A 17,607-nucleotide genomic window follows, 5' to 3' on the forward strand; every position below is an offset into this window, starting at 1 on the left:
CCTGGTTCTAGCTTAATTAAAGCGCATCCTTTATTTACGGTCTCACTTTTAGATCCGAAATTGCCTTTTGTGCTAGCTGATTTTAATCATTTCTTCTTGATGATGGAATAGTGTTTCTCGTACGAGTGGTATTCGAGTATTTACGTGTCGAACTTGATCCCATCCCTAGTGGTCGGATACGCGATTAATTGTCGAAGCGTTTAATGACCCTCGCAGCGGGGACTTTTTAGCGAACCTTGAAGGAATCGCGACGTCCTCTTCAAGGCCAGTGTCAACGAGGTCGATCCAGCCAGGATGCCTTTGGAGCGGCAATCTCGAGCTCCTCTTCTCCGAACAGAGAGAAAGAGAGAAAAAGTGATCGAGCCGATGCGTGTTACCTTTATGCCGTTTCACTCAGACTCTTCATCGGCAACGACCTTTACGTAACATCGCGGGATTACGCTTCGCGATTCCGAGTTACAGTGGCGGACACAAGTATCGGCACGTCGGAGAGATTCCCATCGTAAAACCAAACATAGACACGCGAAAAGTATCGTCGCTGACGCTTGGTTTTACTCGCAATACACTCCGTCACGTCGATCGTAAATTATCGTCGATCTCTTTTATTGGTGAAATCAAATGTTCCTAATGATTTTAATTTTACGTCAACGACCAGTCTCGTTCCAAGAATCGATCTGTGCCAATACTCGCGTTCCACACTGTGCTTTCCATCGTTCCAAAAACTGTTACGATCGAAAGCGAGGAATGTCTGCGCGATCGTTTCACAACGATCGCCGTAATTACAGAGATGTTTTATTGCCTAGGATTTTCGATTCGCTTTCGCACGATTAATTTCGTTGTCGCGTCCTCGAAGCGATCGATAGAAGTCGCGAAGAAGCTTCGCTTGTAAGATTAAGCCTGCGTTAGGCCTGGATTGAGCAATTACGGGAGTCGAGGATGTTCGATTAGCTTTCGCGCGACCAAGTTTGTTTTGAACATGGCCAGAATTCTCCTCGACGAACTAAATTTTCGAAAATTCAACAGAAATTTCTACAGAATCGCTTAGAAATAGATTTCGATCTTTAACGATTAATTTCTGTCCTCGTCGAAAAAAAAAGCGAATCGTCCGATCGGAAGAAACGCGCTCAGCGAAGGTGAAATCGAAGAAAAAACGATTACGCTGCGTGAGAAAGGCAGCAGTGGTAATTTTTATCGCCTGACCTTTGAAGACTGCCCACATGGCGAGAAATAGGCGACGCGCGAAAACGAACGTGGTCTCTTGGCACATCTTTCGATATCCAAGGAAAGGAAAAACACCTTTGACAATAATCGGTACCAAGGTGAGACCTTCTCCGCGAATGGCGTGGCTCGTGATTCATGGATCCGCGTTCAGCCGTCGTTTCTTTTTTCGAGATAATTTACCACGGAGCTTTGCGAAACACAGAAATCGTGAAGGGCAACATTTTTTAATTCCACGTCTACCGACGTTAGATAACGCCTCGATCCTAAGTGGGAATCACTTTCGAATCCCGATCGCGCCGTTTTTCGTAGAAATCCTGCAGCTTTTTTACGAGCCGCGAAATAAAAAATGGATATTCTTGGCCCCGTCGGGGCTTCGTCGAGGCGTGGAATCGATTTCTATCGATTCGAAGAGTAAATCGTTGGACACGTTATGGATAGATATCAGAGGAGATACTAGTACGATAGGATTAGCTTAAGCTTAGAACTCCAGAGATAGAGGTACAAAGATAGAGGGATTAAGAGATACAGAAGATCCAGAGGACAGAACTTGGAGAACGCGACACACAAGCTCCACAGATGAAAACACCCTTTTAAAATAAACAGGAAAATCATGGGATCAAGCATGGAAGTCCCACGGATTCCAGCGACCAACGCGCTCGCACAGCACGCATTCCAGCGAGCAGTGCGCGGCACGCATCGCGGTGCACCTGTTACGCAACGGCGCCGCGGCGCGCGCCCCGAAAGGCGATCATTATTTCAATTTCCAGCGAGCGTTAGAGCCTCGGTGTCTAAGTGGGCGTGTACGCGTGGAAGAAAACGGAACCGTGCCGAGCGAGGACGGGGCGAGGCGAGGGAAATCGTGACGCAGGGACCGCGTGTCTCATGAAAGGGAGCAAATGGTTGCACCCACGAGATTGGCGGCCAGATAAATCCTACGAGAGAGTCTTACGCTACGTGCACACGTAACCGTCGAGGTTGCCTCGAGGAGAAGGACGAGAACGGAACAACGGTGCCACGGAGAAAGGGAAGAGGATCGAGTTTGTCGTTGCACCGGTTCGATCCATCGAAAACGAAAGGATCTCTCGATGCGGCTTCGGGATGGACAGGCATCCTCGTTAAGGGTGGTGGACGGCCAAAAAGAATGCTACACTTTGTGAATTTTTAATTAAATTCAGGTAGTTCTATGTTCTCGCTGGGGAAGCCTTAGAACTACGTAAACAGGTATTCATGAGTTTTTTGTCGATCGAATCGTTAATTTCTGGAGACATTCTTTTGGGTAGGTAGGAGGTAAACAAGTTGGAAAATGTAATTAATTTACAATTGATGGTGCTTATAAGCAATGCCTCGATAAAATTATTTGATTCAAGGAAATCAATAGAACCTTGGGGTTCTACAGTAGGGTTGCATTAGGAGGGAAAAATTATATCGCATCCTTCTTCCTGAAATATTTATGGCGATCTTCGAAAGTAGGACACCAAGAAATCGATGCTTATTTATGAATTTTTTCCAAATTTGCATATCTACGCACACCTCAAGACCACACTTTTTTTCATAAAGGAATTCTCTACATTATGCATTACGCATTAATTTATCGAGAAAATATGTCAACCGCAGGCCTTCGATAAAAATAAAAAAGAAAACCTTCTTTTCCTTCATTGTGGCCGTGCGACAATAAAATTCATACCTATATCAAAATCGACGAATCGGTTTGGCAACGTCACTGTATCTAAGCGTGTCTCAATTCTATCGGTTACATAGATAACAGTGGCCCTCTGGTCTAGACTGGTTGCGAAAATTTTGGAGAAGGACACCGCGGATGCTGGCTTTCGAAAGACAGCGGACCTTTCCCTTTAGCGCGCAATCGCTTAGGCTCGACGATGATCGACGACGAGAAGCGTCGCGCGCAGGGAATTGTAATTAAGAGAGATATTTCACGCGTTGTCGTCGTGGAATGCAAATTGCGCGCATCGTCGGAGTTACAGCGCGAAGCCGACGGGGACGGGAGTCCAGGTCGAGTTAATGCCATCAGGAAAGAATTTCTGTCGCCACGATTTTCGGTCCGTTGCGTCACCCGCCTCGAGAATTTTCTCTTCGAAGCTTGAAACACGCGATGCTATCGTTGCCATGGATTGAAAATTTGAAAATCAACATCCATCTCATCGATAAGGAACACCGATCAATTTCGGTCCATCTTTCACTTGGTTAGAGAAAAGTTCACGTTTAGGGGGTAAACTACCCTTGACACCAAGAATGAAAGACGTTAGGAACTGACGAACATGAAGTGTCGAATATAAATAAAGTTTGGCTTTCGGCGAATAAAGGCGTGCAATCCGCACACGTGCGTACTTATGCAGAAAATCTGCACTGTAATTACGAATAATGAGACCAACGGAAATTAGGGTCCTTTTTTAGTCCCCGCGATTCACAGACACATTTGTCAGCGTTAATATATATATATTTTATACACTTTCATCGGCTATGACGTAGGATCAGGTGTCGTTAAAAAACGTTGAAAGTCATTAATGCAACGTTATGACTAATGCTCCGTGACTCGCGGTGAAAGAGGAGAATGTTACAAGGTACATAACGAGTTGGCAATTCCAAATTGCGATTGCAATAGACCGATGTTGTCTCTGAAAGTGGAGTATCCAAACTGGAATTAAGTGCTATTACTGGCAGCTTAACGTAACTCGTTACAAAAGAGTTACAAAATTAAATAAAAATATGTTGCGCGTATTCGTACCGGATTGCTAGTGTAATTGAAAGTTCATTAAGCGTTATGCAGTAGGAATGCGATCATCAATCATCGAATCTATGATTAATGAGTTTCTGAGGACTGAACAGAGAAAATTGGTCAAAGTAACCGGAACTGTCTGTCGCGAATAATTTAAATAAAGCGATAACGAAGTAAATTAAAACGACACAGTCACCTTCGTCGTCGGGTTACGTAATTCAATTTAATTTCCATTAAATACACGTTTACGGTTCGTCGATGCTCTGCAGCTATTCGCACGGGCGTCTGCCAAATTAATTACTGTATTCATGTAAATTGTACGTTCGGTCGCTTAATTTTGATATCAATTAATTTTCGTATGGATTCGTCAGCCACCCCCAGTCGCTATAATTATGCACGGCTCGATATGTACAGAACTTTCGTCGATTTAAAACAAAAAGCAAATTCTAGTTGGGTCGTATTGTTTTTGATCGCACGGAAATATTCTGCAACATAATTTGCCCATTCATTTTCCTCGATTATTATTCTTCGATTTTAAGAGAGACATAAAAGCATTCAGTATTCGAGTTTCTTTTATAACTTTTAACATTTCTTCGGAATGATTCTCGTGACTCTTCTATACCATGGACACATTTCTATTTTGAAAATTCTAAATGATTACATCAACCATACCTAATACTTTACTTAATTAAATTCAGTATTCACTTCGAAGCATGCCACTTATTCACACGCGTACATCTAAAAGAAATCTTCTTTTCCCGAACCCCGAAGACCCCCATTGTTTCCATTTTATTCAACATCAGCTGATAAGCTCGTCTCTCGAGGTACAAAAACGGACCCATGTACACCCTTCAAAGATTGACAGCCCCTTGAGACCCTTCTGAGACCAGAGATGAGCAAAGTCCTAGGCTTCGAATAAATTTGAAGTTTGCCGATGTGTTTGTCTCGTTTCCTTCTTTGGAAAATGTTCAAAAGAGGAGACAAACATATCGGCAAACCTCAGATTTATTCGAAGCCTAGAGTTTTGCCCATCTCTGCCTGATACCCTTCTCAACAATTTCCTTGAAAACATGTGCCAAATTCTCACCCTAACTGGCTAAAACATCCCCCCGAAAAATCCCTCTAGAAGACACTGTATCCCCAGCCGTCGAATAAGATCCCTGCCGCCCTAGCTCCCATCGTATCGCTACGTTGAAAATGTATCACTCACCGAAGATCGTGAAGCTGGCCCCGTCGTCCGCGAAAAGTAAAAATAGGGTCAAACGAACGTCAGACGTCGGTCGCGCGAAACGACTCGTGCATCGGGGCATCGTCGGTGTCCGCGTAACGGAGGACCTCGAGCCGGAACACAGTGGGGATCGGCGTCGAAGGAAGAAGAAAACGAAATCGTCGCCGTGGGAGAGGGACGGTTTTCGAGAGGCGTGGGGGAGGCCGTGTGCCCCAAAGGGGAGTGGTGGCCGATCGTGGTCGTTCTGCGCGAACAAAGAGGTGTAACGTGGGGGGTACGCGACTTGGGCCCGGGTGGCGAAGGCGAAAGCATGCCGCGTATATAAGGCGACGAACCGCCGGCAATCAGCATCCAGTTCACTTCTGGACGCACCTGGAATATCTCGAGAGCAAAAATGAGAGTCCTGGTACGTCGACGCGTACACCAAAAATCGTCGTGGTTCGAAACGGAAGCGGTTCGAGCGACCTAGTGACGAGATACCGGAAAGAGGGACGCGATCGTCGCAGTGAACGGTTTACGAGGGGGAGTGTGTCTTTTAGATCGGTTCCAGTACGCTTTCCATGCGAGGGAAAATCGTTAACGAGTCCGAATCGGCCGTCGAAGTTGTAGAATCCCGGTATCAGTGAATCGCATCTAAAAAAAAAAAAAGTATTAAGAGTCAAGGTTGTGCAAGGGTTGGGGGCGGAATACTTATGGCGACTAGTTTTGTTGTCGCTTTAGCGCTTCCGGTGGCGTAGGTACTCGCCCTTCCAGGTATCTTTCTACCTCTGGCACGTCTGGACACCTGGGCAGGCGAGATTTACCCAGTCGATAGCGTAAAAGTGACGACGAGACTAAACGAGCCGCGTCTGTGAGATCTCACCCCTGCAGGTTTCAGCAGTCCGTACACGTAATGGATTACCAGAGATTAACCCCGTCGGTTTGATTGATCGTTTTTCGAAGACGATCAACCAGACTCGCGGGGAAAATCGGCAATCCATTGCCGTGTATGGGCAGTCTTGAATTGGGACAGTGAAATCCGAAATCCACTGTTTCCCAATCGACGAGGCGTGTCGCTTATGGCAATGACGCAGCAGCGTTTACGTTGACGATTACTGTAAAACATTTTCGCGATGGTTTCGATAGTCACTAGTGGGTCTCAAACCAAGTATCGTTTACAGTAGGTACTATTAGGTTGGACAAAAAGTTCGTTTGGATTTTAACGTTCAAGTAAACAGCGATTTTTCTTAGACAAGGAAATATATTTATTCCGTAATACATTCCGTAATTTATTCCCTTCGAATAAATCTGAAGTTTGCTGATACGTTTGTCTCGTATCCTCTTTTGAAAATTTTCCAATTTTTATTCAAAGTCCAGGGTTTTGCCTGGTTTACGTTCTCTTAGAATTTTTCTTCATTTTTTGGGCATTCATGATTCTACTACTCAAATTGCAAAGAGCGAACCACCGTTTCAAAGCGAACGAACATTTTGGCCAACCTAATGCTTTCGTAGAATCCTAATTCCATAGAAATCGAGGTACGTCGCTCGTGTGCCAGATCCCTGTACCGAAAATCGCGCGATCCGTTTGCAACCGGTTTCTCGAATCGCTTTCGTTCTCGTCGACGATCAGTTCGTACCGCGAGACACTGACACTGTGGTTTCCAGATCTACGCGACGGCGTTCGCCGTTTTGATCTCGTCCACTTGGGCCGCGGAGGCCGAGAAGGCGGAGCCGCAGGAGGCGGACAAGACCACGAAGAAGCAGGAGAAGAGGGGTCTGTTGGGTCTCGGTTACGGCGGAGGCTACGGCTACGACGGCGGCTACGAGCTCGGCGCTGGTGGACACGGCGGCCTGGAATTAAGCGGTGGCCACGGCTACGGATACGGCAACCTGGTCGGCTACGACCACGGTCACGAGCACGTGAAAACCGTAACGGTGGTCAAGAACGTCGCTGTTCCGTACCCAGTTGAAAAGCACATACCCTATCCCGTGGAGAAGCCCGTTCCAGTCGCCGTGAAGGTCCCGGTACCGCAACCCTACCCGGTGGAGAAACCCTATCCAGTCAAGGTCTACGTCAAAGTACCATACCCCGTCCCGCAACCCTACCCAGTGGAGAAGAAGGTCCCTTACCCAGTCCAAGTGCCCGTCGACCGTCCATACCCCGTCAAAGTACCGGTACCACAGCCGTACCCAGTGGAGAAGACCGTCCACGTTCCAGTCCAAGTACCAGTGCCGCAACCGTACCCCGTAGAGAAGCCTTACCCTGTGCCAGTCAAGGTTCCAGTCCACGTACCCTACCCAGTCGAGAAGATAGTCCACGTCAAGGTTCCCGTCGACCGTCCAGTCCACGTGCCCGTGCCCAAGCCTTACCCCGTGCACGTCGACAGACCGTACCCAGTTCCAGTCGAGAAGCACATACCGGTGCACGTCAAGGTACCAGTGGACAGACCGTACCCTGTCCCCGTCGACAGGCCGTACCCCGTCCCAGTGAAGGTGGGCGTACCGCAACCGTACCCCGTCGAGAAGCCTGTGCCCTATCCAGTCGACAGGCCGGTGCCAGTCGAAGTCAAAGTTCCGGTAGACAGACCGTACCCCGTCCACGTCGAGAGACCGGTCCCGTACGCGGTCGAGAAGCCCGTGCCTTACCCGGTCAAGGTGCCGGTAGCCGTCTCGGTCCATCAGGAGCACGGCTACAACCACGACTGGTCGGGTAGCCACGGTTACCACTAAAGTCGATCGAGTGCCGTCGGTCCGGTCGCTCGTGAACCGATCGGACGGTGGACAGCGACCTGGGACGATCGACACTTTTAGGTTACACAAGGAAAACGAACGAACGAACCGGTTGAGAAGACGCCGTGACGCGCGTCGAGCCGCGTCGCGCCTTTCTTCTGGCATCGGAGACGCGACGGACGAGGACTTCCGGTAGGATCGAAGACGCCTCGATGGTCGGGACCCCGTGACACGGTCGACGCGCGTCACGTCGGAGAGATGCTCATTGTTGGAATCCGCCTTCGGTGACCTCCGCTCGCAAACAGCTCGCTTATCTCACTTTTTCTACCGATATAGCAGAGTATGTATTTTTTTACGAAATATAAATGTTAGCGATACGAAAAAAAAAAAAACAAACAAGGATGCGTTTCATTCACGAGCGATTGCCTCTACGAAGACGGTCTGCGTTTGACCTCGATCTCCTCGTTGTCCTAAACTCATCTCCTCACTTTCGTTTTCCGCGAGCCTAACCGCCGTAGGTTTCTCGCTTCAGCGTTCCGAATTCTCTCCACCAACTGTCCCAACTTCGTCCCATCGTATCCGTTCCTCGTATCGATAATTGGCGATTCCAATTTCCGAACGTCGCGTAAGCCGGATAATCCTCGAATTTTGCACATGTTCTCGCTGCGCGTCGAGCAAGGCTGTACCATTTTCGCAGCTGGAAAATCGATATACGATGGCGCCGTTTCGCTTTCGCGCGCAACGCGATGGGAAAAAGCGTGCGACCACTGTTCGGCGTGCGCAAACCGTGCGAGATTGCGATCCGTAATTAATGACCCTGTTACGAAAACATATTTCTTTCGGCTTGTAAGCTATATGCATATGCAACGCGTATGGAAATAGCCGTGATTTTTATACGACATCGGTATTCGAATTCGTCGAGATACCGATCAAAGAAATTTATGTTGGATCCTTTCGACGAGGGCTGACGATTCTTCTTCTGGGGGGACTGGGTAGCTGATGCGAGCTGACAGGGGAGTGTTATGTATCAGCTTGTCCAGAAAGTTTGTGGCAAGTTTTAAGAAGAATTCAAAGGCACATTTGAATTTGCTATATAAATATATGTACATATATATATGTATATGTACACATATGTACAGGGTACGGTGTGTGTGTATTTATATATATATAAAATTCAAAGGCACATTTGAATTTGGTATATATACATATACCAAATATATACATACATATACAACATGCCAAATATATACATATACGTATAAATACATATATACATATATAATCTAATAAATAGATATATAAATATATATATATATATGTATTTATACGTATATGTATATATTTGGCATGTTGTATATGTATGTATATATTTGGTATACGTATATATACCAAATTCAAATGTGCCTTTGAATTTTTGAAAAATATATATATATATATTTGATATATTCAGAGCTGTATCACCTACCAAAAATCGATACGGACTTTCCAGACAACCCAATATAAGTGGTACGAACATTTAGGACGACGTGATATATGCAGTAGAACTCTATTTATCCAAATTCCGTTTATTTGAGCCGACGACGCCACCGTGCTATCTGAACACTTTGCAGAGCTTTTATTATCGAAATTCCAGTAAAGACTGCTCGTATAAATCCTGGTTGAATCTGGTTGTCCTTCGATCGATTCGGATAAATGGAGTTCCGGTGTATCGGAAAGGAAGCCCATAGGTGAATTTATTGTTGTCGGCTCGCGATGGTTCGACGATTCGACGATAGCATCGAATGAACGATCGTTGGATCTCTCTAGGTAAGTTCGTCGGGGTGGTTGGTCACGCGTGCACGACGGAGATGGGTTTATCGGCGACGCGAGATCGCACGGTGCAGCCGCGACCCAGTTCGCTCGCTGCCAACACGCCCCTGCCAAATCGATGCTCTTGATCACCCCTCGCGTCCACGTACCCTCGTAATTTGCACCGACGTGGCGCCCGACAGCTCGTTGCTTCTCAACCCACTTCTATTTTCTGCGGGAACTTCGCTCGAGCCCGACCTGGCCAATGGAAATTCACCGAGACGATCCTAAAGCGAGGATCCGCGCCCACTGCCGAACTTTCTCCGTTTCGAATATTTTCTGGACGTTCCGGACCACCTCTCGAACGTCGGTCGAATAAATTCTTGTTGGTAATCGTCAACTAAATCTACGAATAAAGTACGTTTGCGTAACGACCACCAAAGTTTATTTCCTTTAGGGCTGTTTTATTTATTTCTTATCCTTCCTTTTATCCTCCCGAAAATATTCCGTCCAACTCTTCGCACCAAACAGTTGCTACGTATCGAAGAGACGAGAGTAACGAACACCAAAGTTTATTTCCTTTAGGACTGTTTTATTTATCTTTTATCCTTCCTTTATTCCTTTTTATCCTTCCTTTTATCCTCCCGAAAGTATTCCGTCCAACTCTTCGCATCAAACAGTTGCTTCGAAGAGACGAGAGCTGCCAGCGGTTATGGCGTCTGCTTAAAATTAGACGTCGAAAAGGTAATAAAAATCCTGTCTTTTCTTTCGATAATCTGGAAATACGACGGTATTAGGGTCAACAGATTATCGTTATTAACACCGAAGCCCGTCCTCCGGAACTTAGAACGAGCCACCGGAAAGTTTAGCAACAGTCTCGAGAATAACATTCAATTACCATGGTTGCGCGTTCGTTAAGCAACCACGTGGATGAGTTGGTAGCCACGCGATTTCATATTCGCGAAGAATAGCGGAGGAAACTTCCTAACGACGGAAAAACTGTGCGTATTGCAACATCCGCGGTCACATTAATGCAAATAACGTAGAAGTATGTAAATATATCACTTTCTCTTTCCTGCAGATTTTTTGTTTTTTCATGAATAGAGCACAGTTGTACGAATCTATTAGGTTGTCCGGCCAGTTCGTGGCAATTTCTAAGAAACATTCAAGAACACGTTTGAATTTTAATATATACAGTGGATGTAGAATGTATTCGTACACCGATCAACTTCCCCCCAAAATTTGAGATGACTACCAAGGGTCGATAGGGAACATAGATGAACTTTCTTGTAAAAATCGTAACTTCGTTGTTCAAGGATCAGTCACGATTATATGATCGAGAATCGAAGAAGTCTGTGGATCGAGTCGGTAGGGTTGAAACTTTTAGAGAGAAGAAAGTCTCGATTGACTAGGGAACGATTAGAGCTGTTACTAGGATCTTCGATTAAGTCGGCTAGTTCCTGTGAAGGTTTCCGTAACGGAAGGCGACGGAGCATGTCGGAAGATCGCGCCTTCTCGGTTAAGTTCCGCGCTATCGACCCACTTTGGCCGTGCCCAACCGACCACTTGACTCGCGAACGACTTACGTGCTTGTCCATTGGACGAACCGTGTTGTTAGTGTTGTTACGCAACTGGCTCGTTGCCGCACGCGACTTCAGTCGAGGCTGAAAGTGAGAGACCTCCCTTCGCCTCCGACGAAAAGATCGCCGCTGGAGAAACTCGCGCGAAACCGTCCCTTTCCCTTTCGACGATCCTGCGAATGCAACTGACACATAACTCCCTCGTTTCTGTAGAATCTTTCGACAATCTGAGAAAAGCTAACCAATCGATGTACGAGAGCGGCGACGATAAGGGGATGTAGCATTGATTTAAGAAATACTTTAGCAAATAATTTGGACTACTTTGTTGGGAAATTTGAAGGAGATATTCGTAGAATTGCCAGTTACAATCTTTAATGTAGAGCGGTGTCAACCATTTGCAATCGAGAGGTGACTCTCGGTCCCTGTTAGGTTTCACGGAGCAAATCTACAATACCCAACGTTTTTAGGTTTAATTTTTTTTCGGAGCTCGACGTATCAATAAAATGACTGTCGGTGAGGTAGAGGTGACCTTATTCTCAAATTTAGATAGCTTAGAACTCATAGCAATAGAATGTTAAGAAACATCTCGAGTTGCTGGTAGATACCGAAAAAAGGCCTCGAGTGCAAAAGGTTGAACGCCCCTGAAGGCTAAGGAATTTTTAAATGCGTTTAATTATATTAATTTAATTATAATGTATGCACTTTGATACGTGAGGGATAAAGTATAGATCAGTAGGAACATTCTCGGATCATTTTCAGTACGATTTTGATAGTTATTAAGTAATTATCGATGATTAGCTTTCTTTTAAAAACTTTTAAACGATCACAGTTTCTCTTATGGCTTCCCGGTATGCAAATTGCGTCTCCACGAGGCAAGAAACAGTTATAGCCATCTCGCGGTCAATAGGTCGAAGTAAACTTAGACTAGACGCAGGCACCTGTATGCCAACACTGAATTCGTACTAATTTTTTCATTATATACAAGCAATTTTACATTATGTCGAGCATACTGCTCGTTAATTAGACTTTTAATTTTCACTTAATGGCCGGAAACTGGTCCAAAGTTCATTATTTAACAAACAAAAGAACAATTAATATGTGTGCGTAAATAAAGTCTTGGAATCAGTTTATTTGAAGATATCAATGATAATAGAGGTCGAAGAATATTTATGCAGCTCTATTATAACAAAACAATGCTTCTAATATAGTTAGAAAACTATTATTAAACGCAATAAAATAAAATTTGTTAAAATTATTATTTATCGATGACAGCGCCACCATCGGGAAAACGTCCAAGTTTGTCCTCGATTAGTTCCCGCTGTCAATGTTAGATGGCGCCATTTGTTTTTTTTTAATAAGAAATATAAGATTAAAGGGTTGAAAAATGATTCTCATTCACATTTTAGTATAACAATACTTGTTCACTAATTTGTTTTAGAATATATAAAACTTTTTTTTTATTCATACAACTGGCGCCATCTAGCGTCGACGGGTGGAACTAATCGAGGACAAACTTGGACGTTTTCCCGATGGTGGCGCTGTCATCGATAAATAATAATTTTAACAAATTTTATTTTATTGCGTTTAATAATAGTTTTCTAACTATATTAGAAGCATTGTTTTGTTATAATAGAGCTGCATAAATATTCTTCGACCTCTATTATCATTGATATCTTCAAATAAACTGATTCCAAGACTTTATTTACCGAATTATTAATTGTTCTTTTCTTTGTTAAATAATGAACTTTGGACCAGTTTCTGGCCATTAAGTGAAAGTTAAAAGTCTAATTAATGAGCAGTATGCTTGGCATAATGTAAAATTGCTTGTATATAATGAAAAAATTAGATCGAATTCAGTGTTGCTACACAGGTGCCTGCATCTAGTCTGAGTTTAGTTCGACCTACTGACCACGAGATTGCGATACCGTTTTTTGCCCCGTGGAGACGCAATTTGCATACCGGAAAGCCATAAGAGAAACTGATAGTTTAAAAGTTTTTAAAAGAAGTCATTGATAATTATTTAATAGCAATAAAAATCGTATTGAAAATGATCCTAGAATGTTCCTACTGATCTATACTTTATCCCTCACGTATCAAAGTGCATAAATTATAATTAAATTAATATAATTAAACGCGAGAAACTGTGATAGTTTAAGTTTTTTTTAAAAAAGAGCCCAGTCATTGATAATTACTTAATAGCAAAATCGTACTGAAAATGATCCTAGAATGTTCCTACTGATCTATACTTTATTCCTCATGTGTCAAAGAGCACAAATTATCTGTAGAAAGTTAAGAAACAACAATATAAAGCGTACACTTTTAATCACTATAAATTCTATGGAACGCAACGTATGATCAACTGAAGTACCAACAAAAAATTATCACGCATTACACTTTACGTTCAATAATCGTTATCCAGTGACTCGTGTCGAACGTAAACGGGAGTTCATTATCGTTAAATAAATTTGAAGATCGCGTTGTTCGCGTTAACATCGACGTCGAAAGTTTAGATGGAAAGTTAATATTTTTAATCGCAGTTTCTACTTGCTGCAACCTCGATCACGCTAATCAACGATGTTACTCGAGACACATCGATTCACTACCGATGTACTCCTAGCTGGGATTCTACGATTGACGAGTTGCCCATCGATATTAACAATGTTCATCTGCTCGATCGTATTGGGTTTCACGATTATTGGTTGTTCGGTAAACATGATATTTTGCCTATCATTGGCATCCATTGAAAGTGAAGGATGGGAAAGTATGGTAAAGACGCGGAACGATCGAGACTTAGCGTAATTACATAGCATTTCTATTCTCAATATCGCTGACACGCTATCGGGACGTCCATTTGACATGCATCGCGTGCCTTCGAGCCATACCACCATACCAACAATTTAATGCTAACAAATTGACATGACGCTGCATATTTTCGAAATCTCGATTTTTTAATACCCCTTTCTCGTTTGCTCTAGCGAGTCGCGAAACGAGCTCGATCAACCAGCCTTTTAACACCATTTGGAATTCTAAATATAGACAGAAAATGCTTTCTCATCTATCTACTCCAGTGATGGGCAAAATCGTGATCGCTGATACGGATACGATTGTAATCGCATCTTTCCGAGTTGTGATTATGGATACGACCGTATTTTTAAAGGTTTACAGCCATAGAAATTCTTTACCTCAAAACCGACATCAGATTCGTGTTCCTCGTATTAAAAAACCTAGAGAACCATGCTTTTGTCAGAATAAAATTTTTTTAGAAAAGTTACCCTATCTAGGGCAAGAGGTCTAGGGTTCTATGGGCACGAATTTTAATTGAAAATTTTTCATTTTTGATTTCGACGAATGCATGGTTTTCTAAGTTTTTTGGGGCGACGAACACGAATCTGAAGTCGGTTTTGAGGTAAAGAATTTCCATGGCTGTAAACCTTTAAAAATACGATTGTAATCGCAGAAAAGTTTGCGATTACGATCGTAATCGTATTCGTAATCACAACTCGGAAAGATGTGATTACGATTTCGATTGTAATCGTATTCGTAATCGCAACTCGGAAAGATTCGATTACAATCGTAATCGTAATCATAACTCGAAAACATTCGATTACTAATCGTATTCGTATTTGCGATTACGATTTTGTCCATCACTGATCGAGTCCCAGGTGTACATTTTACTTCAACTTATAAATGCCATACTACTACCAACTTATCGATCTCCCCAAAAATAACAATATGCATCGATCGAGCATTATCAAAAATAATTACCTCGATCGATTCACTAACTATCCACGATTCGGTACAACTCAGCGATTCCAAACTGCCCCCACCGAAAAGTAGAATTCATCTTCCAGAGCGTTTTCAGCGACGTTTCGAAAAGAAAATGAAACTCTCTCCTCCTTAAACGGAATTTAGCGTATCGCCGCGGTAAAAAATCTAAATAGCTCTTACGCGATAAAAAGTCGTTGGAAACAAACGATATTAAGCATCCAAGGCTAGTAATTATCGCGTGTTCGCCGCGAGTTCCCCCCGCGAGGCGATTTCTGTTAATGCGATCTTCGTTTTCTCCGCGACGCGAGGCGTCGACTGCTCCGGTTACGTCTATTTACGCGGACTGTCCACGCCGCTCGCGATTATGGCTGCAACCACGACACAGTTTCCGTCGACGATGTCCGCGGCCGTGAAAGTCCTCGTCGGTTTCTGTTTACCGCCTTTCCGGTCGTTACCCGGAAGACTGCGGACGTTGTTCTCGGTTTAACGAGACACTTTTTTCTCTGTTACTTTTTTTCGAACAGCTACTTGGTTTTCCCCCAGGAATGTCGCCTTGAGATCGGCGATTTATTGTAACAGGCGTTTTACAAGCGACGAGGTTCAGTGTTTGGAAGAAGGTGGCTACTTCCATCGTTCCATAGAAATCACAGACAACGAGAATCCCACGCATTCGTTGAAACACTTTTTTTGTCCTACGATCTTTATCTCTCGCTTTCAATTTCTATGTGACTCACATAACGGATTACCATAGGCAGAGTTCTCAACGGAGTGCTCTCAAAGTCGCTGCTAGATAAAAATCGCGTCGCAAAAGGCGTGAAACGCCTCCATCGGGGTCCGGTGCCGTTCATTCAAACTTTCCCTCGCTCGGAAACTAATTAACCATCCTTTTAGCGAAGGGGTCCGTCTTAGTAAAGCTTTTTAATCGACTTCGAAAAGGAGGAGGTTACTCAATTCGACATGTATATTTTTTTTTTTTTTGCTACTTTTACATGCTACCGGGTGAGATCAGGGCTTTTTATCGTTGCTCCTCTTTGATTTTTTGCCCTCTTTGAAGGGAAACAACGTCCTTGGGGTCGTCCACTTTCTTCGTGACTCTGCGCAATTCTCAAATTACAAAAAAAAAAAATATTGGGTTGACCGGAAAGTCCATGTCGATTTTTGGTAGATATACATCCCTTAAAAGGTGGAAAGGTTGCGAAACAAAATGGTGCTTATGCAATTCAATAAATATAAATTCAAATTCAAATGTGCCTTTGAATTCTCTTTTTTAAGTTGACGCGAACATTCTGGACAACCCAATATTACAAAATATTACAAAATATTTCAAATCAAAATTTCACTGTCCCTGGAGGCCTGTCGAGTACCAAGAGAAGCTCTCCTATAAACTTTTCCTTTAAAAATTAATATTCCAGGTTATCTAGACAAATTTCAGACGCTGTACAATTTTGATTTAATATCGTTTACAACATCCCTTGGAATTTAAGAGTGACTCTATTATGAAGGATTGTTTTCCTGTTTAAAATCAGAACGTGGTACCAGTGAGGCAACGGAGTTCTTTCATCCTTACAGGGTCAGGGTGGTCCCCTTACGGTTTAACCCCGAAGCTTGGAAGGTCATTGTTTCGATTAGTTTCACTATCTACAGCCTCGCGAAAGCGATCGCCCCACCATGGAAGAGTCATTGCGTGCAGCCTCTAGGATGGGCATCGAGAGACGAGTATATAAAAGCTGGCGAGTCCACGCTGTCGATTTACTCGCCTCTAATTCGGATCGCCGATCATCGGATACGACCTTGAAGAAATCGGTTCGAGCGTACCCTCGACCATGAGTAGCACGGTACGTTTCGGACGTGGATGAGAATCTCGTGGCTCAGTGACAGTGGAATTTTCGTGTCAAAGCTCGGATTGCACTGGGAGTAGTCGAATGTTTCTTGCGTTGGGATCGTAACGTTTTTTTTATCTCTGATCTATCGTCGTTTTCCAGAGCTACATGGCGGTCGTTCTGTTACTGTTCGTCGCAACGCCAGCGATCTTTGCTCTGTCCGACAAGGACGAACTTTCTAGGGCCACGAGGACGGAAAAGCCGTCCAACCAAGGACGAACAGTGCAAGTTTCAGAGAGGGAGACCAATGACACCCTGCAGAGGACCACTAGAGGATCAGACTGGATCAAGTCGGCTGGAAAACGATGTGCGTAAACTCGAAATACAGTCAGTCTCATAAGTAGACTACGGATCTTCATGCAAAATAAAATCTTCGCGAACGTGCCTAGAGAAATTGAACCTAAATAGGAATTTATTTTAATCTGCCAATATTATAATACGAACTTTACTTTCAATCTTTTTTGTATCCTTGGATACTGTTTGCATTTTATAGGTTCTTGTACATTCAAATCCGCAGTCTACTCATAAGTACTCGTACCCTTTATATGTAGATAGAATAAAGTTCTCCAAATTAGATGATAGGTTTCATGTTCTCAAATAAATATTTCATTATAAATACGTGCACGAGTAAACTTGACACATTTATTTGGAAACATCAAACCTATAATTTAATTTATACAAATTCTTCAATAGACGTGG

At 43.7% G+C, this 17,607-nt stretch overlaps 2 protein-coding genes across 3 annotated transcripts in view; one reads left to right on the plus strand and one right to left on the minus strand.

Annotated features, from left to right (window-relative positions):
• LOC128891178 (angiotensin-converting enzyme) overlaps positions 1-17,607 on the minus strand; it is a 66,147-nt gene that overhangs the window by 16,935 nt on the left and 31,605 nt on the right. The window lies entirely within an intron of this gene.
• LOC128891276 (uncharacterized) lies at positions 5,447-8,634 on the plus strand. The gene is made up of 2 exons (XM_054150694.1): positions 5,447-5,589; positions 6,828-8,634. The coding sequence occupies exons 1-2, from the start codon at positions 5,578-5,580 to the stop codon at positions 7,890-7,892; spliced, it is 1,077 nt and encodes a 358-aa protein (XP_054006669.1). The 5' UTR covers positions 5,447-5,577; the 3' UTR covers positions 7,893-8,634.

The sequence above is a fragment of the Hylaeus anthracinus genome, unplaced genomic scaffold (assembly GCF_026225885.1).
Source record: "Hylaeus anthracinus isolate JK02 unplaced genomic scaffold, UHH_iyHylAnth1.0_haploid 0, whole genome shotgun sequence".
Lineage (NCBI taxonomy): Eukaryota > Metazoa > Arthropoda > Insecta > Hymenoptera > Colletidae > Hylaeus > Hylaeus anthracinus.